At 46.6% G+C, this 26,592-nt stretch overlaps 1 protein-coding gene across 5 annotated transcripts in view; it reads right to left on the reverse strand.

The window, feature by feature from the left end:
• Positions 1 to 7,641, reverse strand: part of LOC115469438 (CD99 antigen-like) — a 153,223-nt gene extending 145,582 nt beyond the window's left edge. For 2 of the 5 annotated variants that reach the window (XM_030202087.1, XM_030202086.1), the window contains exon 1: positions 7,106 to 7,639. In XM_030202087.1, the coding sequence (XP_030057947.1) occupies positions 7,106 to 7,166 (61 nt within the window). In that variant the 5' untranslated portion in view covers positions 7,167 to 7,639. Of the gene's footprint in view, positions 1 to 7,105 lie in introns of all 5 variants that reach the window. The other 3 variants (XM_030202089.1, XM_030202085.1, XM_030202088.1) reach the window with 3 other exon arrangements.
• Positions 7,642 to 26,592: the final 18,951 nt, after the last annotated feature.

The raw sequence follows: 26,592 nt of genomic DNA on the forward strand, positions 1-26,592 counted from the left end.
GTGCAGCTTTGAGAGGAGTGTGGGCGTGTCGGGGGCATTACTCGAACTTACGTGCGCTGTTATAGAATTCTGGGGAACACGCCTACATTTAGGTGAGGGTATTTACACCAGGTTTTCAGTGGTGTAAATAGCTGTGTTTAGATATGGGGGGGGGGGTTTCCCCCGGTCTTCTGCACTATTCTATACACTGTGCCTAACTTTAGGCGTGTTATATAGAATACTGCTAGGAGCATTAATCGGACACACCTAGATATTAGACGCCTTTTAAAGAACCGGGCCTTAAAGGATGACAGCTAAACCCTAAATGACACCCCTACCTTGGCCCCCAATTATATGGATACTAGGAAAAAATGCCCGTTTCTGAGCGGAATGAAACGGGCGCTAGCAAGGGGCCCCCTCCCTCCGTCCCTCAAAACTACTTGCCTTGTTCGCTGTGGGCCGTTTCGGCCCTCAAGTGTCAATAGCTCCGCCCTCGACGTCATGACGTTTTGACGCGTCATGACATTTTGACGCGAGGGCGGTGCAAACACTCCAGGGCACACCGGATATCTCGGGCGCCTCAACTTCCGTGGAGGCTTCAGAACGTTGGGGTTGCCTTTTATATATATAGATTATCTACCATTTAGCAATCTAAACAGTCCACTACTATACATGTAACTTGTTTAATGGTCTGTGGATAAGCAAGTTATATATTCGCCAGTGGACAGCGAAAATTGCTTTGAATAATTGATTTTAAGCATTTTAAAAAATAATTATTGAAATATGTGACGTACTGACTGCACCTGAAGTAGTTTTCATTATAGCACATAGGGGCCCATTGACTAAATTACAGTAGACGTTTAACATATGCCAACAGATCATGTGGCACCATGCTAACAATTAGTGCTGCACATCAGCAAAGGCACGCTAGCAGTTTTAGTGTGCGTTAATGATTAGCATGCGCTAAGTGCTAGAGATGCCCATAGAAATATATGGGCATCTCTAATGTTTAGTGGGTGCTTATTTTTAGCACACACTAAAAATGCTAGCACGCCTTTGTAAAAAGACACCCCCCCACTAAGTGTTTTAGCATGGCAATTTTAAAATGTTATGCAATTAGGGCCATGGAATGGATGTTGAATCGGTGGAATCTGCACCTTAAACACAGCAATCATTGCTACATGTAAAGCAGAAGATAAGTGCTAGGAATGCCCCCAACCCAGTGGTTCTGCACGTAAGGAGCCTCAATGTCTTCAGGTAATGGGTGCTAGGTGCAAAGCCTTAGTGCAACTTAGTAACAAAGGGGGCCACATCGCTGCTGCTGCTGTAGGAGGATTTTCATTGGTTCTCAACAAGTACTTAGCAACCGTTTACCCTGGGCAGAGATAGTAGCGTGAAGGGCTGCAGGACGTAGAACATGAAGGCAGATCTAGATTGAAATGTCTTTTAATCTGCTCAGGAAGATGATTTTCCCCTTATAAACCACATCCCAGTTCTGCAGTGAACACAGGAAGTTTCTAATGCACAGTGGTAGATGTGGAGGTGTATTTTCAAAGCATTCAAAGTTACATTAAATAGCAAGCTATGGAACTTTATAAGTCTAAGTGCTGTGGAAATCAGCCCCTATGTATCAGAGAACAAGCACACCTTATTAAACAAAGACTTCCTACACCTGTGTGTGTATGGGGGGGGGGGGGGGGGGACCTCACTACATCAGTCCCAGCTTTCCCTTACACAAAATCTTTACTTTTCATAGCACACCAACTACTCAACAGAAAAGGAACTGTGCCACTTGAAATATGTTCCCTTCAAATCAGTGCCTCTTATTTGTGAGAGGATTAAAATCTGCCACAAGCCTAAAGCAAAGATAAATTGTCAAAATAGTTTCCCACCTCCCAAAGCAGGTACACCTTAATAAAAATTAGTATTTTAAAAGTGTGCAGACAGCATGCTCTAAAACCTGCACATGAAAATTGGCTGACTAAAAATCACCCTCCTTTACTAGGTATAAAAAAATACCTGTGAGAGATGGATTTTCAAGTTTACTTGCATTATATTATGAAGAAATTCTACCTTCATTAAAAAAAAAAAAGGGGGGGGGGTACTTGTGCATGTACCTTTACTCTGAAACTCAATGTGGGAGCAAAATACACATGGCCTGTCTTTGAAACCTGGTGCAAAGGGGGTAACTAGTGTCCCACTACAGACAGTTGGGCTTTTAACAACAAAACTATTATTGCTGTCCATGAACTTTTATCAGATCTTTCCAGTACATTTTAAGTCTGGGTAGGTTAGCACAGACCTCTATACCTAAACTAAAGGTGGACAAAGCAATGAGGAAAATGGCATACATCCAAGGATACGCCGGAATGAAAGAACGTGCAGCAGATCAACGCAAGTAGAATGATAATACATGCTAATGTTGCTGGTGCGCTCTTTCGTTCCGGCGCCCCATGATCAAAGGTAGAGCGTGCTGAACAACAGCGCTCTACCGCTTAAAACTCTAAGACAGCTTGGAGCTGGCATTATGGCAGGAAGGGAAGATGGACAGCAGCCGGGCAGGAGGATACAGCTCTCCGCCCGGGCTGTCACTGTCCAGTGGACCCAACGAGTTTGGCCCTGGGGGGCTGGTAGACTCCCGGACCCCCCCCCCCACACACACACATATAAATATCATGGTGGTCCAGTGGGACCCCTGTCCTCCTGCCCTAACCCCACCCCAATGGGGAAGGCCCAGGGGTCCACTGGACCCCCCACAAATGCAAACACCCTGGTGATCCAGTGGAACCCCTGTTAAGGCCCCTCCCAGACATCACTAGTGGCCTAGCAGCACCCCCCCCCCCCCCAAACACCCTGAATCCCTAGTTCCTTCAATGGAGGATGGATGTGATCCTAGTCCCTCCCCCTACAAGCACTGTCTCAAAATAGCAGTGCCTAGCCATGCCCAGTGCATCCTGGGATGCACTGGGTGGGGCTTTAGTACCATATTAAGGGAGACTTCTCCCTTACAGTGCATCCCAGGATTTGATCATAGGGGCGTTATTGCCCCACGCTGTTCTGGCGCTAATTTTACAATACTTTTCGGAACAGCATGGGATTTTTGATTAACAGCCCATAAGTTTTTCAAGTTTGGATTGCTATCTAATAAATTTACATATCCGTTGCACTAGGTTTGTTTACCTGTTACATCATTGATTGCCCCCGCATTTACCAGTTATCTGTGGGACTTTTAATTATTAGATCACCCAGCTATGTACACACACCCCACCGAAACAATCTCTTAGTACAATGTGCCTTTGTACAGTATTTAGAGCATGCACTTTTTCTAATGCTCTCCCCCCCCCCCCCCCCCCCTCCAACTGGGTGATTTCTCCATCATGATTTCTTAGAACACTGAATGCCATTAAAGGTAATATTTTTGATGTAAAACCCAGTAGCAAGTCATCAAAAAAGCCCTACAGGCACGTTATCATGTGTTTTTTTGTAAACAAAACTTATGAATTCGTTTTCCAGCATATAAAGCAGGCAATCGCATCCAGAGTACAGACAAAAGAGTTGACAAGCAAGCACACAATTATCACAGTTTTCCACTTAACAAGTGGAGAACAAAGAAGGGAAAAGACAGAAGATAACATCATATGACCCAGCATCAAGCTCAAAAACAGCCCCAAATGCCATCACCCTTCAAGTAAAAACGCAGCTTTTCAATATCAACTCTCACAACCAACTGTGTTTAAAAATGTGAAGTTGCAAAACTAAAAATTAAAGGGGTCCATATGCAAAGCAATTTAACCATCCAGGAACAGCTCCTGGCTGGTTAAATAACTTGCTGGGGACTAACTGGTTAGTTCCCCTGAAAAAGCCCGATTAACGTCTCTCTCAAAACTGGCTACTTTAGAGGCATTCTGGGGGCGGAGTCAGCACTTGACCGGTTAATTGCATTTATTCTGCACTTAACCAGCCAAGGTAACCGCACTCCGGGGACGGAGTCAGCACTTGACTGGTTAAGTGCACTTAACTGGCCAAAGTAACCGCATTCCGGGGGCGGAGTCAACACTTGACAGGTTAAGTGCACTTATTCTGCACTTAACCAGCCGAGAAGTGGCCTAGTGGTTAGAGCACCAGTCTTGCAATCCACAGGTGGCCGGTTCAAATCCCGCTGCTGCTCCTTGTGATCTTGGGCAAGTCACTTAACCCTCTATTGCCTCAGGTACAAACTTAGATTGTGAGCCCTTCTGGGACAGAGAAATATCCAGTGTACTTGAATGTAACTCACCTTGAGCTACTACTGAAAAAGACATGAGCAAAATCTAAATAAATAAGGTAAACACATAAAAGTCAGTCCTATCTTTATATCACGCGCCATAGCCTGTTAAGTGAATATCACACTTAACCAACTATGGTTTAGCTGGCTCCGTAAAGCCAGAGTCCAGACATAACCCAAAATTGAATTTACACGCTGGAAGCGATCAGCAAATGCTCAGCGCTGCCAGCTATTAACCACAAAATATTTTGGAAAGGGCCTCGTCACTGCTGCTTACAAAACAGCAGAGCTTTTCATGCAGTTTTTCACTGAAACTGAGAAAGATCATTTTTGTTTTCTGTTCAAATTATATTTGAATAGTTCCCCTTACTATAACTAGTCAGAAATGTAACTGCGAGTGATCCATTTGGAAATTACTGGTTTAACAGAGCAGCTCTGTGCATACAGTAGACATGAGACAGTGATTAAGGGTGAGACAGCAGACTCGTAAGTGGTCCAAAAAAATAAAATAGCTGCCTTGTTTTGAAAGCGAAGGCTGGCAACACCATAAAGAAAAATAATGCGGGTGGTTTTGGACATGGGCTTTGTTACATTATTATTATTAGTTACATTTCTACCCCACATTTTCCCACCTATTTGCAGGCTCAATGGGGCTTACAAAGTACCGTAAGGCGTTCGCCAATCGGTTGATAACAGATACAAGGTTGGGTTGTGGTTGAATGAGGTAGGTGTGTGTCAGACACCGTGAAGGTCGAAGGGAAAGATGGTTGAGACAAAATAATACAGGGTGTGCCAGGCCTCATCAGGTTGACAAGAACTTGTCTGTCCTGAGCTATAAATAATATCTTACTGCTTCTTTCCTCTATCTGGAAATCAAATCTTGGAATTCCCTACCTCATCTGACCACAATATAACTTTGTATTTGTTATCAACCGAATTGGCAAAACGCCACTACGGTATTATGTAAGCCACATTGAGCCTGCAAATAGGTGGGGAAATGTGGGGTACAAATGTAACAAATAAATAAATAAGAGTTTTCTTATTTAAGGTTTCGGGAGCTATTAAAGTCTTACTTAATTAGGAAATTCTTAAATGTTTAGATTGACATATTATGACTCTCCTCTTTTTATGTATTTTTAGTTATTATTAGATGAATGTTCTCTTTGTTGATGCTTATTGTAATTCGCACTAAACCGTTTAATTGCAGAATACAAGCTCAGAATATTGTATAGTCTCATCTCTTTAATGAAGCACAGGGGGAGGGGCTAAAATTCACAAGGACAGTCTATACAATGTAAGATTACAGAAGGGCTTTCACAGTTGTAAACAGCTACAGAGATAAACCATGGTGACCCCTTTTATTTGCCAAAACAAGTCTGCATCAATTCAGTTAACTGGAATAAAACCGTCAGTCTGAAAAATTCCACCATTGCCCCTCTACTCCCGGCAGTCCTAATACATCTTTGCTCTGTACCCTTCTTTTCACTTAATCACCGAGGCCAAAATACTGAAGTGTGCTGTTGTCAAAAGAACAAAGGTGCGTTAAAAACACTTACCAGTGTGAATCCGATTTGCGCATGCAATTTAACTGACCAATGATCCAACTAGCACCAATAATTGAGCGCTAATTACCAACAATCTGAATTTACACGTGCATCTTTCTAATCGGTATTCTATAAAGAGGCTGTGGATCTGAAAATGGGCGTGGTTATGGGATATGCACATGCGGGTCAGGGGCATTTCTAGAATGTCTGCGGACTGTTACAGAATACGGCAGATCCGTGTCTAATTAAAGCGCAGTTGGTGTATATCCTCACGCCCAGAATTGGGTGCAGATCCCGGCGCCAACAGAGGTGACAACTTACCTAGTTCCAAGCTGAAGCCTTCGGCCAGTCCTGGTTCTGAACTTACATCCCTCAGCAGTGGGGGATTTGTAGGGCCTGATCCTGCCACGGCAATTGATGTTGCAAGTCCCACAATGCACCAAGATGGGGTGGTCAGAAATCCAGGACCGTCTCAAAATCTCCAGCCTGGAACCGAGTAACTTGGCATCTCTGCACTAAGCGCGCAGGTACAGTTCCCAGGTTCTAGTGCATACTGTCAGTGTTCAAGTTACCTTTTATCCTTACATAAGTATAAGTACATAAGTATTACCACGCTGGAACAGACCAAAGGTCCATCAAGCCCAGCATCCTGTTTCCAACAGTGGCCAATCCAGGTCACAAACACCTGGAAAGATCCCAGAAAAGCTCAAGACATTTTACGCTGCTTATCTCAGAAGTGCATTTTCCCAAGGGAAAAGGAAAGGGAAGACATATGTTTGTCTGGTTGGGCAGACTGGATGGACCGTGCAGGTCTTTTTCTGCCATCATCTACTATGTTACAAAAGGCAGTGAGCGGCTGTAATCACTTTAAACCCTATCCCCTCCAACTTGCGCTGCCAGAGCAGTCACAACAAGAAGTGCACGTTGGAGATTATCCTCCAGACTTCTAAATCTCCATTTACCTCATCGAGCTGCTGCTGCTTCGGGAGAGGCAAGCACATACATCGCCTACACAGGAAAAACAATTTTTCTTGATGTGGCTTGCAATGCACAGTTAGTTATACTTCTAGGTAAGGCTAAGGTTTGGGGGAGGGGGGGGGGGCGCCTTTAACTGCCTCCATTGCCGTTCCCAAAATAACTTGCAACAGATCATTAGCAACTGTAAACAGGAGCCTGACCAGCTACAGCATACTCTGAGCTAGGCGAAAAAATGCATTTTGGGAATCGACCCCATACAGAGACAAGCCAAAGCTGGGCCTCCCCCAGCACCACCACCAATCGGCACATGAAATTACGTTTTTAACTTCATCATCCTTACCTGTGATCTCAGATACAGCGAAGGCCAGGCAAACAAAGCAAGCCAGTCTCAAAGACAGCATTGTGCTCTGCGAAGGGTAAAGTCGAGCCGCACCAGATAAATAAACTTTTCCCTCTGACCTTAAAAAGTAGAAAGCAGGCTGGCAGCCGGTAAAACCCCAAAACAAGGACCCCCGGAACGACAAGTCTGACGATAAAGGTAACGTTAAAAAAAAAACAACAAACCACAGACAATCCTCAGCAACTTTTCCAGCCAGAAAGTCCCAAAACGTGTGTGCAACCACTGCCCTCTTTTTTTGTCCCCCTTTACTGTCTCTCAATGAGTCAATAGGACCAATAAACTGTGCGAGACTGGTGGCAAAAGTTGCACCGTAATGCTAACCAGCCAGTAAGAAGTCACTGCTGGGAGCCCGGATCTCTCCCCGCCTCCCTGTGCATGCAGAGCGTTGCCACAGGCCTCGCCTTGGCAAGAAGACAGCAGCTACAGCAGGGTGTGGCAGCTCTAAATAGGGCTCCACAGTGAATTGATGCTGCCTGTCAGGCTGCTGCTAATACGTAAGAAATCGGGGCTGTCCTGTTGTTGCACTTTCTGGATCTCTCTCTGTCCAGCCACGCCTTATGTGCTTTAACCCTCCTTTGAGGTCGAAATACGAGCTCGTCCTGTTCTGATCTGAACTCCTCCTGGGTATGCTTTTAGAAAGCAGTAGAATACAACTCTGTAGGTGTACAATCGGGGGTGGGGGAGCAATTTGGGGATTTTTGTTTGTTTGTTTGTTCATGGGACAGCTGGTCCACAATGTGATAGATGCACTGTAAAGTACTTAGCTTTGATTCACTATTGTGACATTTCAGAATGAATGCTCCCAATGATTATTTTTTAACCGTTCATAAAAGCAGAGAAAATTTAAGGCAGATAAAGACCACATATGTCCTTTCCATTCTGCCCATCTGGTCTTTATCTGCCTTCGTTTTTCTATGCCAATCTTATACATTTTTCATTAGGTATGAATTTACAGTAAAGGATGAACAAGCAGAACAGCTGTATCAAAGTTCCTAGTCGCAGTCTCTCAGGTCTGGATGCTCTGAAGCAAATGCGGGCGCTGGAGGCCATTAGTGCTGGACTAGCGCCCACATTTGCTAACTCAGGCCCAGATGATCAGAAGCCCCGCACTGTTCCAAACAGCACTCTAAAATTAGTGTCAGAACAGCAAGGAGCATAAACACCACTATGATCAAAGCTAATAGCATGCAAACTTAAGCACACTATTAGCTCTGATCATTGGAGAGCCCATGAGCGTGTGAACCAACGAGCTCACCAGCTCCCAGCAGGGGCATATCTGCGTGGGGCCTCAGGGGCCTAGGCCCCCGCAGATTGTGCCCTGGACCCCCCCTACCGCCGTCAACCGTCCCCCGCTGCCGTTGCATACTTTTGCTGGCGGGGGACCCCAACCCCCGCCAGCTGAGGTCCGCTTCCAACTGCCGCTGCCTTAAAAACTATTTCTTCAGCTGGCGGGAGACCAGACGTCAGACTCCGAACTGGATTCAACAGCTCCTATCAACAACAGCACAGCCACGGAGGCCGAACATGAACTTTAAACACCTCGGGGCGGGGGTCTGGGGTCTCCCGCCAGCTGAAGAAATAGTTTTTAAGGCAGCGGCAGTTGGAAGCGGACCTCGGCTGGCGGGGGTTGGGCCCCCCCCCCCCGCCAGCAAAGGTAAGCAACGGCAGCGGGGGAGGGTTGGCGGCGGGAGGGGGGGAGGAGAGAGTCGTTGGTGGCGGGGGGGTCTGACAATGGCGGGGGGGTCGGTGGCGGCAGGGGGGGGGCTAAAATGTGCCCCTCCCTCTGGCTCTGGCCCCCCCCCCTACCGCCGGAGTCCAGATACGCCCCTGGCTCCCAGCACAATAAGCATGCAAATGCATGCTAAAGAGCTAATTCCCTATTCCTCCCCAATGATCAGAGGACAGCACGCCAAAGAAGGGCGTTCTCGCTGCTGAAAACCCTACGCCAGCTCGGAGCTGGTGTTAGGGTTTCGAGCTGTGGTCTGAGGAATAGGGAAGGCAGCGAAGGAACTGGACTTCTGTGATTTTTCTCTTCTCAAACTGCAGAGCAGTGTTTACAAGCTGAAGGCTTTTAATATGTCAATCCACAAGGTACTGAAGCTCAAACCCCCCTCCCCCAAAGAAAAAGCTGGCCGAATCCCCAGAATACAGGTAGGAGCAGCCTCCCTGTTCAAAACTAATCATAATAGAATATGAACTAAAGAAATTTCACCTGTTTTAGTTTATGAGAAACACTGCTTTCAAGCTGTGCGTTCTGAGCCATGGAAAATGTGAATGCAGTTGGCACCTCTTCCTCCTCCTTCCCTCATCCCCTCTGGTGTTCTGCGCATGCACTGAAGAGCGGTTCTTAACATACATCTCTTCAGGACATACACCAGACACTGTCCTCCTGCCAAACTAACTCCCTAATGCTCAACGCTACGAGCATGCCTCTATTTGCATCTCATTAGCGAGCATTAGGGAATTCTGCGCTGATCTGTTCAGGACAGCACCGAAGTTTTGAGCATCTGGGCCTCAGTCCTGTCTCACACAGTATTGCTGCATATTTGTGGGTTGACTGCTTCCAGCCCTTGAGGCCCTGGGTTCAGTGGTGACGTGTAACAGGATACAGGCAGAAAGGGTCCAAAAAAAAGTGTATTCGGCAGTTACCCAGGCAGGGCGGGCCTGACCATTAGGCCACCTGAGGCGGGGGCCTCTGGCGGCACTCCTCAGCGGCATCTCGGGGGTGGCAGCTTCGTGGTGTTTTACCTCATCACGGTGACGTTCCAAACCTGGCAGTGACAGCGATTCCCATATGTTGCCCTTACACTGCTGGCACCTGCCTCTTCCCTTTAGTCCGGCTTCCGGGGAAGAGGCGAGTGCCAGCGGCAGCAGGGCAGCGTATGGGAATCACTGCTGCTGCTAGGTTTGGAATGTCACCGTGACGAGGTAAAATGCCCGGGGGGGTGGGGGGGCATTCAGCATGTAAATTCCGCCTCAGGCAGCCTTTTTCCTTGGGCCGGCCCTGTACCCAGGCAATCAGGTATAGCTGAGCCTGCTACTTAGGATTATAGCTCTCAAAGGTTCCACAAATTTCTAGGCACATTGGTGTCTCTGTACTGCACCCAGTGGCGTTCCTAGCCTGTTCACCACCCAGCCATGTCGCTGCTTCACCCCCCCCCCCCCAGTGCATCACCCCTCGAAGTGCATCACCAGACCTTTCCTCCTAGCAAGGGGGAGTGCAGAGCTGGCGAGCAGCTGTCGGCTCTGCCGGTCCCCTGTCCCAGAACAGGAAGTGATGTCAGAGGGGGCAGGGATGCTACTGACTGCACCTACCTGCCTCATTGCCCTGGTGCTGACTCACTTTGGCTGATGGTGGCTACTGTATGGGGAAGACTGGTCTACTGCAGAGTAGAGCACAGGCAGATATCGCAGGCTCCTCCTGGGCATAGGAGCCAGCTCTGTGGGTGCTTAAACACCCCCAATGTTGAATAAATGCCTTATGGCCAGGGAGGGGTAATTTCTGTTGGGTTTAGCACCCCCAATAATTTTGAAATATTGACTCCTATGCTCCTGGGTATGGTGTCCACTAAAACGCAACAAAATGAAAAACAAAACAAAGGATTTTGAAAACCATACAAATTCATTATGGACTAAGCTGGGGGACCAGCACAAGCTTTGTGTGAACCAGGCACTGTGTTGTGGGCCCAATTACCAGTGCCCAATTCCACCCCAGGTTATGCAGGGTGCAGCCATTTTCGCTTCAGCCACAACCATGCGGTTCTCTCTTCCTTTCCTTTCCTTCCCCTCCTCACTCCCGCGGGTTCCATCATCTTTGGCTCTTCCTCACTCCTCTAATCTTACTTAATCTGTGTGTGCTCTGGGGCCTTCTAGAGTTGCAATATGGCTAAAAAAATTTTCCAGTCCAATTTGTGTGCCAAAAGTAGACCAATATTAATAAGGTTGATATGAATATTGATATTGTAATCATCGTAATCAGCAGCATAATCATCACCAGCATAATATTATTATTAACTAGTAAAAAGGCCCGTTTCCGAAACAAATGAAACGGGCGCTAGCATGTGGTTTTTTTTTTTTGTTTGTTTTTCTGTTTGATATTAAGGGATATAAATGTTTTTTAAAAGCCAACGTTTTTTTTAAAGTTGTATTTGTATTGTATTTGTTGGTGTGTGTGTTTTTTTTGGGGGGGGGGGTTGGGGGATGTGCTGTGCTGGCAAAGTGGGATGGATTGGTGTGTGGCTTTGAGGGTGGTTATTGCTGCAGGGATGATATAGAGTGAGACAGAGAGAGATTGAGTGTGCATGTATCCTTGTGCATCTTCTGTGGTTTTGTGGGGGAGGGGTGCTTCTGAAAGATCATGTGTGTCATTGAGCTGCATTGTGTGTGTATGTGTCACAGAGTTAGTTTGTGTGTGTGTGAGTGAGGATGGGGTGTTTGTGCAGGTTGTTGGTGTGTGTCTGTTTTTTTTTGGGGGGGGGGGAGGTTGGGGGATGTGCTGTGCTGGCAAAGTGGGATGGATTTGTGTGTGGCTTTGAGGGTGGTTATTGCTGCAGGGTTGATATAGAGTGAGACAGAGAGAGATTGAGTGTGCATGTATCCTTGTGCATCTTCTGTGGTTTTGTGGGGGAGGGGTGCTTCTGAAAGATCATGTGTGTCATTGAGCTGCATTGTGTGTGTATGTGTCACAGATTTAGTTTGTGTGTGTGTGAGTGAGTGAGGATGGGGTGTTTGTGCAGGTTGTTGGTGTGTGTGTGTTTTTTATGGGGGGGGGGGGGGTTGGGGGATGTGCTGTGCTGGCAAAGTGGGATGGATTGGTGTGTGGCTTTGAGGGTGGTTATTGCTGCAGGGTTGATATAGAGTGAGACAGAGAGAGATTGAGTGTGCATGTATCCTTGTGCATCTTCTGTGGTTTTGTGAGGGAGGGGTGCTTCTGAAAGATCATGTGTGTCATTGAGCTGCATTGTGTGTGTATGTGTCACAGAGTTAGTTTGTGTGTGTGTGAGTGAGTGAGGATGGGGTGTTTGTGCAGGTTGTTGGTGTGTGTGTGTGTTTTTTGGGGGGGGGGTTGGGGGATGTGCTGTGCTGGCAAAGTGGGATGGATTTGTGTGTTTGAGGGTGGTTATTGCTGCAGGGTTGATATAGAGTGAGACAGAGAGAGATTGAGTGTGCATGTATCCTTGTGCATCTTCTGTGGTTTTGTGGGGGAGGGGTGCTTCTGAAAGATCATGTGTGTCATTGAGCTGCATTGTGTGTGTATGTGTCACAGAGTTAGTTTGTGTGTGTGTGAGTGAGTGAGGATGGGGTGTTTGTGCAGGTTGTTGGTGTGTGTCTGTTTTTTTTTTGGGGGGGGGGTTGGGGGATGTGCTGTGCTGGCAAAGTGGGATGGATTTGTGTGTGGTTTTGAGGGTGGTTATTGCTGCAGGGTTGATATAGAGTGAGACAGAGAGAGATTGAGTGTGCATGTATCCTTGTGCATCTTCTGTGGTTTTGTGAGGGAGGGGTGCTTCTGAAAGATCATGTGTGTCATTGAGCTGCATTGTGTGTGTATGTGTCACAGAGTTAGTTTGTGTGTGTGTGAGTGAGTGAGGATGGGGTGTTTGTGCAGGTTGTTGGTGTGTGTGTGTGTTTTTTTGGGGGGGGGGGGTTGGGGGATGTGCTGTGCTGGCAAAGTGGGATGGATTTGTGTGTTTGAGGGTGGTTATTGCTGCAGGGTTGATATAGAGTGAGACAGAGAGAGATTGAGTGTGCATGTATCCTTGTGCATCTTCTGTGGTTTTGTGGGGGAGGGGTGCTTCTGAAAGATCATGTGTGTCATTGAGCTGCATTGTGTGTGTATGTGTCACAGAGTTAGTTTGTGTGTGTGTGAGTGAGTGAGGATGGGGTGTTTGTGCAGGTTGTTGGTGTGTGTCTGTTTTTTTTTTGGGGGGGTGTTGGGGGATGTGCTGTGCTGGCAAAGTGGGATGGATTTGTGTGTGGTTTTGAGGGTGGTTATTGCTGCAGGGTTGATATAGAGTGAGACAGAGAGAGATTGAGTGTGCATGTATCCTTGTGCATCTTCTGTGGTTTTGTGGGGGAGGGGTGCTTCTGAAAGATCATGTGTGTCATTGAGCTGCATTGTGTGTGTATGTGTCACAGAGTTAGTTTGTGTGTGTGTGAGTGAGGATGGGGTGTTTGTGCAGGTTGTTGGTGTGTGTCTGTTTTTTTTTTGGGGGGGGGGTTGGGGGATGTGCTGTGCTGGCAAAGTGGGATGGATTTGTGTGTGGCTTTGAGGGTGGTTATTGCTGCAGGGTTGATATAGAGTGAGACAGAGAGAGATTGAGTGTGCATGTATCCTTGTGCATCTTCTGTGGTTTTGTGGGGGAGGGGTGCTTCTGAAAGATCATGTGTGTCATTGAGCTGCATTGTGTGTGTATGTGTCACAGAGTTAGTTTGTGTGTGTGTGTGTGTGTGTGTGAGTGAGTGAGGATGGGGTGTTTGTGCAGGTTGTTGGTGTGTGTGTGTGTTTTTTTTTTTGGGGGGGGGGGGTTGGGGGATGTGCTGTGCTGGCAAAGTGGGATGGATTTGTGTGTTTGAGGGTGGTTATTGCTGCAGGGTTGATATAGAGTGAGACAGAGAGAGATTGAGTGTGCATGTATCCTTGTGCATCTTCTGTGGTTTTGTGGGGGAGGGGTGCTTCTGAAAGATCATGTGTGTCATTGAGCTGCATTGTGTGTGTATGTGTCACAGAGTTAGTTTGTGTGTGTGTGAGTGAGTGAGGATGGGGTGTTTGTGCAGGTTGTTGGTGTGTGTCTGGTTTTTTTTTGGGGGGGGGGTTGGGGGATGTGCTGTGCTGGCAAAGTGGGATGGATTTGTGTGTGGCTTTGAGGGTGGTTATTGTTGCAGGGTGTTAGCAGTGGAATGTGTGTGTTTCTGTTGTATTGTGTGTGTGTGGTTTTGTGTGTCAGGGGGGTTTGTGGGGGGGGGGGGGTCTTTGTGTTGGTGAAATGTAAGGGTGGTTGTAGGGGGGTCAGCCTTGCTGAGGGGTGGATTGATTTTTCTGGGTTTGTTTTTTTTTTGTGTTATGCTGAGGCAGCAGTGTTGTTTTAGGTGGGCAGAAGGGAGAGGAGCACGTTCTTGGGCCGTCGGTATTTTTTGGCCGTTTCAGGCCGGCGGTAGGTGAACGCTGGAACTGAAATGCGCTTCGGGAAGCAGCGCCGTCTTTTTCCGGGGGGCTGGGGCTGGGGGCATCCTCGAGGTGGAAGACGGCTTGCCTGAGGCCAGGGATGGTTGTTTTAGGTGGGCGGAAGGGAGAGGAGCAAGTTCTGGGGCCGTTGGGGGTGAACCGCTATGTTAGCTCCGTTTCATGCCGGCTGGATTGGAACACTGGAAGAGCAATGCGCTGCGGGAAACAGCGCCGTCTTTTTCCTTGGGCTCGGGGCATCCCCGAGGAGGGAGACAGCTTGCCTGAGGCCGGGGATGTTTGGTCATGTGCTCGTCGGCTTCGGCAAAAGAGGAAGGGGGGGGAGTTACCTGCAGACGCATGAGAAACAGGGTATTCTTTCTGAATGATCTTTGCTTACTCCTTGGTTGCAATCCCTTCGTTCAGCGATCCCTTCACTGTCATTGTTCCGCCCTCGTCGTCATCATCACGTTTTGATGCGAGGGCAAGGCAGAGAGACATGGTGAGTGGGATGACTTCACCACCATGAACTGTCGAACCTTTCACGGAGTGGAGTGACTTCAGAATGTTGTCTCAGAACATTGAGGGTGCATTTTATTATACTAGATAGCAGACTTTAACATTAATTTGTGTAAGCACTTAGCAGTCCACAACAAGTAAAGACAGAAACAATACAGTTTATACCTAATTGTATAACCACCCTTAGGATTCACCTTTGGGTTTAAAAAGCAAAACCATGTGCATATAAGGACTAGATAAATAAATGAAAACAAAGTTCAAAGCAAATGCCCTTAATATATAATACTTGGTAGCAACGATGGAATATTCATATAGCAAGCAACCTGAACCAACAGATTTTTTTTCCACTGAACATAAGGAAGCTCTTTGCTCATTATTCAATCACTCTCTGTAAAATAGTAATAAAAAAGGCAAGTACAGTTTTGTAATATACCACAGTGATGATGATAATGGGCCACCAAAACAGACATCATGTTATAAGAATCAGATGCTTAACAATCAGATATACTACTATTTATAAGTACAATTTAAAAAACAAAACATTAATTAGGTTGAAACATGGGAGCATCTAATCTAACATCTTTTTTTCCCTGTGCCTACATCAAAAGAAAAAAGGTGGCATGTGGGAACTTGTTCCTGTAGGCACAGGAAAAAAATATGTTAAATGCTCTCAGGTTTCAACTTAATTAATGCTTTTTTTTTTTAAATTGTACTTACAAATAGTAAGTCTGATTGTTAAGTACCTGATTCTCATAACATGATGTCTGTTTTGGTGACCCTTTACTAGGTGAAAACATCTCTGCATGAATACAGGGAGTCCCTGATTTAGATTGTAAGCTCTTTTGAGCAGGGACTGTCTTTCTTCATGTTCAATTGTAAAGCGCTGCGTACGACTAGTAGCGCTATAGAAGTGATTTATAGTAGTAGTAGTAGAGTCCCTATAACTAGGCAATCCAAATGGCACAATGATTTATAAATTAGAACTAATTACTACTCTGATAAAACCAGTACTTCCTCAGTATACGTCCATATGCTTCTGTTCTCTCCAAAATTGCTTTGTTGGGAAATTGACCTGATAAAGTGTTCCAGCACACAAATACAGTCCAACAAAGTCTCAAAATTAAATTGATTGTGATTCACCAAAATAATAAAGAGATTCTTTTGCCGTTACAGTCCTTCCACGGTTGAAATTAGTCACTTCTCCAGCCTTGACTCCACACCCGTCCAGCATTCAACTCAGCAGCCCCTTCACCCACATCAATTTGCAAATCCTGCTCACCCCCACTTGCTCCATGCAGTTCCACCAGTGCTTCTGTCACAGTTCCCGAGGTTTCCACTAGTTGCATTGGCTCTGATGTTATCAGACAGCACCTACTGTCTCCCATCTCTGGATCCAATGGCTTGTGGTACTGCAAGGGGATATCACTGCTCAAGGCTTATATTGACTTCCATGTGCAAAGATAGCATATAGCTCCCATCTGCTCACTGCCCCTCTGAGCACACACTAGTGTAGAAGACATGACACTGGTCTGGAAGACAAAAGAGTCCATTGGTCCCTGATCCACTTGAGATGGAGTGGCTGAAATCACTTGCTGACAACGCTTCCATTTCTGACCCATGGAAAGTAAAAAAATGTGTGACCCTTATATCAAAATGTAGATTCCATAGATCATTAAGTTCTATGCCGATTCCAAAATAACATTCACAGTATTTACATATTATACTGTCAAGCCTCTTAAGACTTATTAACTGTAAAGTCTCAATATCTTGAAGTATAACCTTGGCACACCAGCACACACCTGAAGTCTCTTCTATTTTCTGAAGTTTCCTTTATTGAATAAACAAAGATAATTTACTCACAGTCAGATGTTCAGAAGTGTGGCCCCAGGGCACAGAGAGACTCCGTAATTCTGAGAGCTGTATCAGTGGTTGGAGGTAGAAATCTGAAGGGAGGCAGCTTTATTGCAGAGGTGAGAAAATAGTTGAACAGGTAGAAGTGGCTCAGAGCTGGGTGACTGGAGAGTGCTATATCTCATTAGGAAGATATATTAAAGGAAGATATGTTCAAGGAGTGGAGGAGTGGCCTAGTGGTTAGAACACCAGTCTTGCAATCCAGAGGTGGCCTGTTTAAATCCCACTGCTGCTCCTTGTGATCTTGGGCAAGTCACTTAACCCTCCATTGCCTCAGGTACAAACCAAGATTGTGAGCCCTCCTGGGACAGAGAAATATCCAGTGTACCTGAATGTAACTCACCTTGAGCTACTACTGAAAAAGGTGTGAGCAAAATAGAAATTAAAGAAAAGAAAAATATAAGACACACTACAAGGCATCCACAGCTTACACCACAGAAATATCACGGTCAAATTTAGTTCTGTAACTTTGCTGTAATGCTACACGTTGAAGGGGGTATTTCTACAACTTGGCACCAATGTTTCCTTTAAGCTATGTAGGAGTCCTTAAACCATATTGCTGTTACTGGGGGGGGGGGGGGGGGGGGGGCTTCAATATTGTGATTTCAATCACAAGGGATAGGCAGGTCCTCTGGAGTCCTGCAGAACTTGCCTGTCCCTCACTATTGAAAATGTGATATTGAAACAACACCCCCACTGACAGGAATATAGGGGAGGACTTCCGCACAACTTAGAGGAACATTGCTTGGCGCCTCCAGTTAAGCACACCAATGCCACACACCAGTTCTATAACGACATCTGTGTGCCAAGATGCCGATATAGAATACTAGTGTAAACTATTTAAAATGCCTAGATTTAGGTATGACCATTTATGCCAACTCTGTGGCAGGTGTAAATGGGCGCCACTTTCATAGCCCATCCTTGCTCCACCCACATATATGCCCCCTTGCAGTTGCACACTATCCAGCTTATTTTCGAAGGAGAAGGCCGGCCATCTTCCGACACAAATCGGGAGATGGCCGGCCATCTCCTAAACCCGGCCAAATCGGTATAATCGAAAGCCGATTTTGGCCGGCTTCAACTGCTTTCCGTCGCAGGCCCAGCCAAAGTTAAAGGGGGCATTTCGGCGGGGTACAGAAGGCGGGATGGGGGCGTGGTTATGAGATGGCCGGCTCCGGCTGATAATGGAAAAAAAGGAAGGCCGGCTCTGACGAGCACTTGGCCGGCTTCACTTGGTCCATTTATTTTTAGGACCAAGCCTCAAAAAAGTGCCCCAACTGACCAGATGACCACCGGAGGGAATCGGGGATCACCTCCTTTTACTCCTCCAGTGGTCACAAACCCCCTCCCACCCAAAAAAAGAATTTTTAAACATTTTTGTGCCAGCTTCTATGCCAGCCTCAAATGTCATACCCAGCTCCATTACAGCAGTATGCAGGTCCCTGGAGCAGTTTTGGTGGGTGCTGCAGTGGACTTCAGGCAGGCGGACCCAGGCCCATCTCCCACCTACCTGTTACACTTGTGGTGATAAATGTGAGCCCTCCAAAACCCACCCGAAACCCACTGTACCCACATGAAGGTGCCCCCCTTCACCCATAAGGGCTATGGTAGTGTTGTACAGTTGTGGGGAGTGGGTTTGGGGGTTTTGGGGGGGCTCAGCACACAAAGTAAGGGAGCTATGGATCTGGGAGCAATTTATGAAGTCCACTGCAGTGCCCCCTAGGGTGCCCGGTTGGTGTCCTGGCATGTGAGGGGAACCAGTGCACTACAAATGCTGGCTCCTCCCGCGACCAAATGCCTTGGATTTGGCCGGGTTTGAGATGGCTGCCATTAGTTTCCATTATCGGCGGGAAACCAACGGTGATGATCTCTAACGCCGGCCAAAATGTTGAGATTTGGCCGGCCCCGACCGTATTATCGAAACGAAAGATGGCCGGCCATCTTGTTTTGATAATACGGTCGGGTATGCCGCTTTCCGGGGCCGGCCTTGGAGATGGCTGCCCATATAGGTGGCCGGCTCTGTTCGATTATGCCCCTCACTCTCTCCTCGATCTCTGGCTGACTACTTCCGCGACAAGGTGCAGAAGATCAACCTCAAATTCACCACCAAGCCTCCTCCTCCCCTTCACCCTTTAACTCACTCCCTCAACCAACCAACCCAGGCCTCCGTCTCCTCTTTCCCTGATATCACAGAGGAGGAAACTGCCCACCTTCTCTCCTCCTCAAAATGCACCACCTGTTCTTCTGACCCCATCCCCACCAGCCTTCTTAACACCATCTCCTCTACTGTCACCCCCCCCATCTGTCATATCCTCAACCTCTCTCCACTGCAACTGTCCCTGACACCTTCAAGCATGCTACATAAGTACATAAGTACATAAGTAGTGCCATACTGGGAAAGACCAAAGGTCCATCTAGCCCAGCATCCTGTCACAGACAGTGGCCAATCCAGGTCAAGGGCACCTGGCACGCTCCCCAAACGTAAAAACATTCCAGACAAGTTATACCTAAAAATGCGGAATTTTTCCAAGTCCATTTAATAGCGGTCTATGGACTTGTCCTTTAGGAATCTATCTAACCCCTTTTTAAACTCCGTCAAGCTAACCGCCCGTACCACGTTCTCCGGTAATGAATTCCAGAGTCTAATTACACGTTGGGTGAAGAAAAATTTTCTCCGATTCGTTTTAAATTTACCACACTGTAGCTTCAACTCATGCCCTCTAGTCCTAGTATTTTTGGATAGCGTGAACAGTCGCTTCACATCCACCCGATCCATTCCACTCATTATTTTATACACTTCTATCATATCTCCCCTCAGCCGTCTCTTCTCCAAGCTGAAAAGCCCTAGCCTTCTCAGCCTCTCTTCATAGGAAAGTCGTCCCATCCCCACTATCATTTTCGTCGCCCTTCGCTGTACCTTTTCCAATTCTACTATATCTTTTTTGAGATACGGAGACCAGTACTGAACACAATACTCCAGGTGCGGTCGCACCATGGAGCGATACAACGGCATTATAACATCCGCACACCTGGACTCCATACCCTTCCTAATAACACCCAACATTCTATTCGCTTTTCTAGCCGCAGCAGCACACTGAGCAGAAGGTTTCAGCGTATCATCGACGACGACACCCAGATCCCTTTCTTGATCCGTAACTCCTAACGCGGAACCTTGCAAGACGTAGCTATAATTCGGGTTCCTCTTACCCACATGCATCACTTTGCACTTGTCAACATTGAACTTCATCTGCCACTTGCACGCCCATTCTCCCAGTCTCGCAAGGTCCTCCTGTAATCGTTCACATTCCTCCTGCGACTTGACGACCCTGAATAATTTTGTGTCATCGGCGAATTTAATTACCTCACTAGTTATTCCCATCTCTAGGTCATTTATAAATACATTAAAAAGCAACGGACCCAGCACAGACCCCTGCGGGACCCCACTAACTACCCTCCTCCACTGAGAATACTGGCCACGCAATCCTACTCTCTGCTTCCTATCTTTCAACCAGTTCTTAATCCATAATAATACCCTACCTCCGATTCCATGACTCTGCAATTTCTTCAGGAGTCTTTCGTGCGGCACTTTGTCAAACGCCTTCTGAAAATCCAGATATACAATATCAACCGGCTCCCCATTGTCCACATGTTTGCTTACCCCCTCAAAAAAATGCATTAGATTGGTGAGGCAAGACTTCCCTTCACTAAATCCGTGCTGACTTTGTCTCATCAGTCCATGTTTTTGTATATGCTCTGCAATTTTATTCTTAATAATAGCCTCCACCATCTTGCCCGGCACCGACGTCAGACTCACCGGTCTATAATTTCCCGGATCTCCTCTGGAACCTTTCTTAAAAATCGGAGTAACATTGGCTACCCTCCAGTCTTCCGGTATTACACTCGATTTTAGGGACAGATTGCATATTTCTAACAGTAGCTCCGCAAGTTCATTTTTTAGTTCTATTAATACTCTGGGATGAATACCATCAGGTCCCGGTGATTTACTACTCTTCAGCTTGCTGAACTGACCCATTACATCCTCCAAGGTTACAGAGAATTTGTTTAGTTTCTCCGACTCCCCCGCTTCAAATATTCTTTCCGGCACCGGTGTCCCCCCCAAATCCTCCTCGGTGAAGACCGAAGCAAAGAATTCATTTAATTTCTCCGCTACGGCTTTGTCCTCCTTGATCGCCCCTTTAACACCATTTTCATCCAGCGGCCCAACCGACTCTTTGGCCGGTTTCCTGCTTTTAATGTATCTAAAAAAGTTTTTACTATGTATTTTTGCTTCCAACGCTAATTTCTTCTCAAAGTCCTTTTTTGCCCTCCTTATCTCCGCTTTGCATTTGGCTTGGCATTCCTTATGATCTATCCCGTTACTTTCAGTTGGTTCTCTTCTCCACTTTCTGAAGGATTGTTTTTTGGCTCTAATGATTTCCTTTATCTTACTGTTTAGCCACGCCGGCTGACGTTTAGTCTTTTTTCCCTTTTTTCTAATACTTTTTTCTAATGCTGTAGTCACACCACTCCTCAAAAAAACTTCACGACCCTACCTGTCCCTCCAATTACAACCCCATTTCCCTCCTGCCCTTCCTCTCCAAGATACTTGAACGCGCCGTTCACAGCCATTGCCTTGATTTTCTCTCCTCTCATGCTATCCTCGATCCGCTTCAATCTGGCTTTTGCCCTCTACACTCGACAGAAACGGCACTATCTAAAGTCTCTAATGACCTGTTTCTTGCCAAATCCAAAGGTCATTACTCCATCCTCATCCTCCTTGACCTATCCGCCACATTTGACACTGTCAACCACAACTTACTTCTTGCCACATTGTCCTCATTTGGGTTCCAGGGCTCTGTCCTTTCCTGGTTCTCCTCTTATCTCTCCCACCGTACCTTCAGAGTACATTCTCATGGATCTTCCTCCACTCCCATCCCGCTCTCTGTTGGAGTTCCTCAGGGATCTGTCCTTGGACCCCTTCTCTTCTCAATCTACACCTCCTTCCTGGGCTCGCTGATCTCATCTCATGGTTTCCAATATCATCTTTATGCTGACGACACCCAGCTTTATCTCTCCACACCAGACATCACTGCGGAAACCCAGGCCAAAGTATCGGCCTGCTTATCTGACATTGCTGCCTGGATGTCCAACCGCTACCTGAAACTGAACATGGCCAAGACCGAGCTCCTTGTCTGTCCACCCAAACCCACTTCTCCTCTCCCTCCACTCTCTATCTCAGTTGATAACACCCTCATCCTCCCCGTCTCATCTGCCCGCAACCTCTGAGTCATATTCGACTCCTCCCTCTCCTTTTCTGCACATATCCAGCAGATAGCCAAAACCTGTCGCTTCTTTCTCTATATCAGCAGCAAAATTCGCCCTTTCCTCTCGGAGCACACCACCCGAACACTTGTCCACTCTCTCATTACCTCTCGCCTTGACTACTGCAACCTACTCCTCACTGGCCTCCCACTTAGCCATCTATCCCCCCTTCAATCCGTTCAGAACTCTGCTGCACGTCTTATCTTCCGTCAGGACCGATATGCCCATATCACCCCTCTCCTCAAGTCACTTCACTGGCTTCCAATCAGGTACTGCATACAGTTCAAGCTTCTCCTACTTACCTACAAATGCACTCGATCTGCAGCCCCTCACAACCTCTCTACCCTTATCTCCCCTTACGTTCCTACCTGCAACCTCCACTCACAGGTCAAATCCCTTCTCTCAGTACCCTTCTCCACCACCGCCAACTCCAGGCTCCGCCCTTTCTGCCTCGTCTCACCCTATGCTTGGAATAAACTCCCTGAGCCCATACGCCAAGCCCCCTCCCTGCCCATCTTCAAATCCTTACTCAAAGCCCACCTCTTCGATGTCGCCTTTGGCACATAACCATCACACCTCCATTGAGGAAATCTAGACTACCCCAACTTGACATTTCGTCCTTTAGATTGTAAGCTCCTTTGAGCAGGGACTGTCCTTCTTTGTTAAACTGTACAGCGCTGCGTAACCCTAGTAGCACTATAGAAATGTTAAGTAGTAGTAGTAGTAGTCTATAGCACTTGATGAACCAAAGTCAGGGAGGGTCTCAGGATGGTGCAGCAAAACTAAAGAAAAGAAAATCAACAGGTATGACTAAATTTCACCTTTCTTAGTGTTCAACTGCACCATCCTGACTACTAGGATGAGCCCAAGCAGAAATACACTGGGCGGGTGAAGACAAGGTCTCCTGAATGACAGCTCTTGTCAAAGTCTGACCGGGCTATGGGTAGCACATCCATCCCATAATGCTTCACAAAGGAATGTATCAGCAACCTCATCACTGCCCTGCAGATATCCTAGCATCCAACCAAGATGTTGCCTGAGCATGAGTCACACTGGATGGCACTTGCTTGTTCATGCAAATATAGGTGGCCTGAATGGCCGCCTTTAACCATCATGTAGTAGAAGCCTTGGACGCCACCTGGCCCTTTCTCTCTAGCGGTGTTTAAAAAATGTTTGGAATGTGTGAACCAAGTTTCTGGTTATGGAACTAAGTATAGCTTCAGTGGTTGATGGAGCATGGGTGTGGTCTATGGGTCCTTCTGCTGCTTTGGCAGAGGCATACTGCAATTTTCCACAGAGCATCAGCCTTATACCCATGATGTTACTGTGGTAAGTCAGTTTCTCGCCATATGCTCATAGTCAAGATGATCAGGAACAAAGGAAAGGAAATTAACAGGTATGACCATATTTCACCTTATACTTGATCGAACTAACTACGGTCCACTTTTACTAAGCGACAGTAAGCCTAATGCAGGCTTACCACTTGTTAAACAGGAAGTACTGTTGAGCTACTGCAGCAGCCTGGTGGTACTTCCCACCCCTAGTGAGCTGTCATATTCGGCACTACAAAAATATATTTCTTTTTGTAGCATCAGACTGTACCCGGCAGTAATCAGGCAGTGCCGCTTGCTGCCCGGTTACCACAGGGTTAGCACAGGAGCCCTTACCACCACCTCAGTGGGTGGCAGTAAGGGCTCCCCCCAAAATGGTCATGTGGCAACTTCTCTACTTGCCACATGACCATTTCCTGCAGGAAAGACAGACTTCCCTTTTATCCGCCGTGGTAAAAGGGGGCCTCGGCACACGGGAAAAACACATGTTGACACCAGCACAGGCCCCCTTTTGCTGCAGCATGGTAAAGGGGGCCCTATATTATTAGTGCTAGACACTGAAAAACCTTTTGATGATAGTGATACTTGTTCTGTATGGTTAGGGAGAGGATTTTGGAAAGATTTTTATTTTAAAGCCACAGACTCTATAAATAACATAAGTATCCACCCCTGAGGTCACCCTCAGCCCCAACGCAATGCATCAAGTGACCGGATAAATTTGCATTTTGTAGAACTGTAAAATTCAACTGGAGTGTGGCAATCTTCTATGCCAGCAAATATTATTTGTGTGTTACAGTATTTTTACAGAGAAATGAACATCTGGAAAACACACTTCCTTTTTTCAGCTGAATTCTTTTAGTTCCCCCAGCCCCAACCTCTCAGGAAATCATCTAGTTTTATTCATATCACTCTATGAAGGAAATACGAGTCAGAAAAAAGAAGTGAGAAATGATTTCACAGAATTATACCATCTCCCATCTGTTTTGCTAAACGATCATTTTGTAGGCATGGTTTTTATATATTTACTAGTTTACCCTGGGTAAAAACTCATAAACATAAAATTAGTTCCTGCCACCAGAGTGTCCTGAAGCAGCAAGAAGCACAAACTTCTTGATTGATGTATATCAATCATATCTTTACAGTCAGGTGTTCTGCACTGAGACATAACACAGTATGGCTTAGAGTAGCGGACTATACATGCCAAATTCAAAATGCAGCACAGCTGTATGGCCTACATTCTTCACCAGTCAAGAGGGAACAAGCTGGCAACTGTCAGGCAAGAAAGGGACCAAACTCCAATCATCTCAGGTTATCTGAGGTTGCTAAATAGATTGAAAAAAAAAATCATATAAAGTGTGGGTTTTTTTTTCAAGCAGCACATAATTGAGCCATTGAATATGTTGTTGAGGATATGATCAAAGCAACTAACATGGTGAGATTCATAGAAGGTTTGGAAAAGTTGTTGGACAAAAATCCATTAAAAAATTAGCCAGGTAGATTTGGAGAAGCCATTTATCTACCGGAAAACAGAGGCATTGGTAAAGGGGGTGCAAGGAGTGGTGAGTGCCAGCCTCCCCAAAAATTTGTCACCCCAGACAAAATCATGCTTTTCAATGTAACCTGTGGGTTAAATTATTTAAAAAAGTGTACCTGGGGTCCAGAGGTTTTTTTTGTTCCCTGGATCCGGGGGCTTCCTGGATCATCTGGTGGCCTGGGATAGGCATTGCTGGCCATCTGGGTGTCCCATTTTGGGTCTGGAGACAGGTCCTGGCTTCTGGAGGGGAGCCACATGTTCCCCAACCTTCCCTAACACTGCCCTGCCAGCAAGTGAGCTTTCCCGGCCGGGCGCAAACAGGAAAATGGCCAGATTTGGCCAGTGAAAGGGTGCTCCAAGCATGCACAATTTTTCACGCATGTGTGGTAGCACTCCTGGGCTGGCACTAGGCCCAAATTGAAGCTGGGGCCTAAATTTGAGAAGTACCCCGGTGAGGCACCACTGTAAATCATGGTGTTTTCTCACTACCATGGAGGATCCTCCGGGACCCAGACTGAAGATGAAGGTCATGTCCTGACCAGGGGCGTATCTGGAATCCGGCGGTAGGGGGGGCCAGAGCCAGAGAGGGGGGGCACTGGATTCAACCAATCAGCACTGCAGCGTTACTTCCTTGAAGCACATGGCCACGGAGGAAGACGAAATATGGAGATTGCGGGTCGGACCTCGGCTGGCGGGGGTTGGGGCCCCCCGCCAGTAAAAGTAAGCAGCGGGGGAGGGGGGCCAGGGCGAAATCTGCGGGGGCCCAGGCCCCTGTGGCCCCACGCAGATACGCCCCTGGTCCTGACCCTTTGGGAGACCTGGTAAGGGGTCTGGTGGCCCAAGAAATTGGTTTGTTTAATTTAAAAATGTGGTTTTTTTTGTCCAGTTGGGCCAGGGCTTAAAGGGTTAATTTTTGGTGAAATCTAATGGAAGTTATGAGTTCCTGAGAACCTCTTTAGGTGGATTAGTGCTATAAGATTACAGGACATTTTGAATACATTTTATAGAAATTTTTGTGATAAATTTGGAAAAAATGTGCTTTTCTCATTATGTTCCTTGGGCTCAAAATAGAGTCCCTGGATTTTTCTGTTAGGTTCCATGCCTTTCAAAGTTTTTTATGCTGAGGTTTGATTGGCTACTGAAGGTCAGCTGGTGACTCGGGGTCACCGTTACACTTACCCTTAGCAACAGCTAATTTGGCTGTGGTCAGAACAGCTGAAGATTTCGGAGGGGACAGAAGTGTGAATGGGGTGCACCTTGTGTGAAAATATAATACCGCATGTTGGTTTTAATATGATCCTGAATGAATGAGCAGTGTCTGCTCAAGGGTCAGAGACAGATGTGAGTGGCAGTTCTAATGAAAAAGTATGAGAACCTGTGTGTACCAGTTTTGGGTATGCTGAGAGGATGCCATGAAATTGTTTGTTATTTAAGCACATATGTCAGTAACTCTTGTGGTCACTGGGAGTGAGTGAGATCTGAGTTCCACTTATTTTATTCAGATCCTGGTAAGAACAGGGTGAAATCTGAATAGGCATCCTTAACTTGACTACAGTGAATCTGGAGGTTGGATGTGGTTCTGTTTGAGTGAACAAATTCATCTAAGCAGTGTTCTTCCAGAGAACAGGGAAAAGTGAGAATAGGCCTGGAA

Source organism: Microcaecilia unicolor, chromosome 4 (genome assembly GCF_901765095.1).
Source record: "Microcaecilia unicolor chromosome 4, aMicUni1.1, whole genome shotgun sequence".
Taxonomy (NCBI): Eukaryota; Metazoa; Chordata; class Amphibia; order Gymnophiona; family Siphonopidae; genus Microcaecilia; species Microcaecilia unicolor.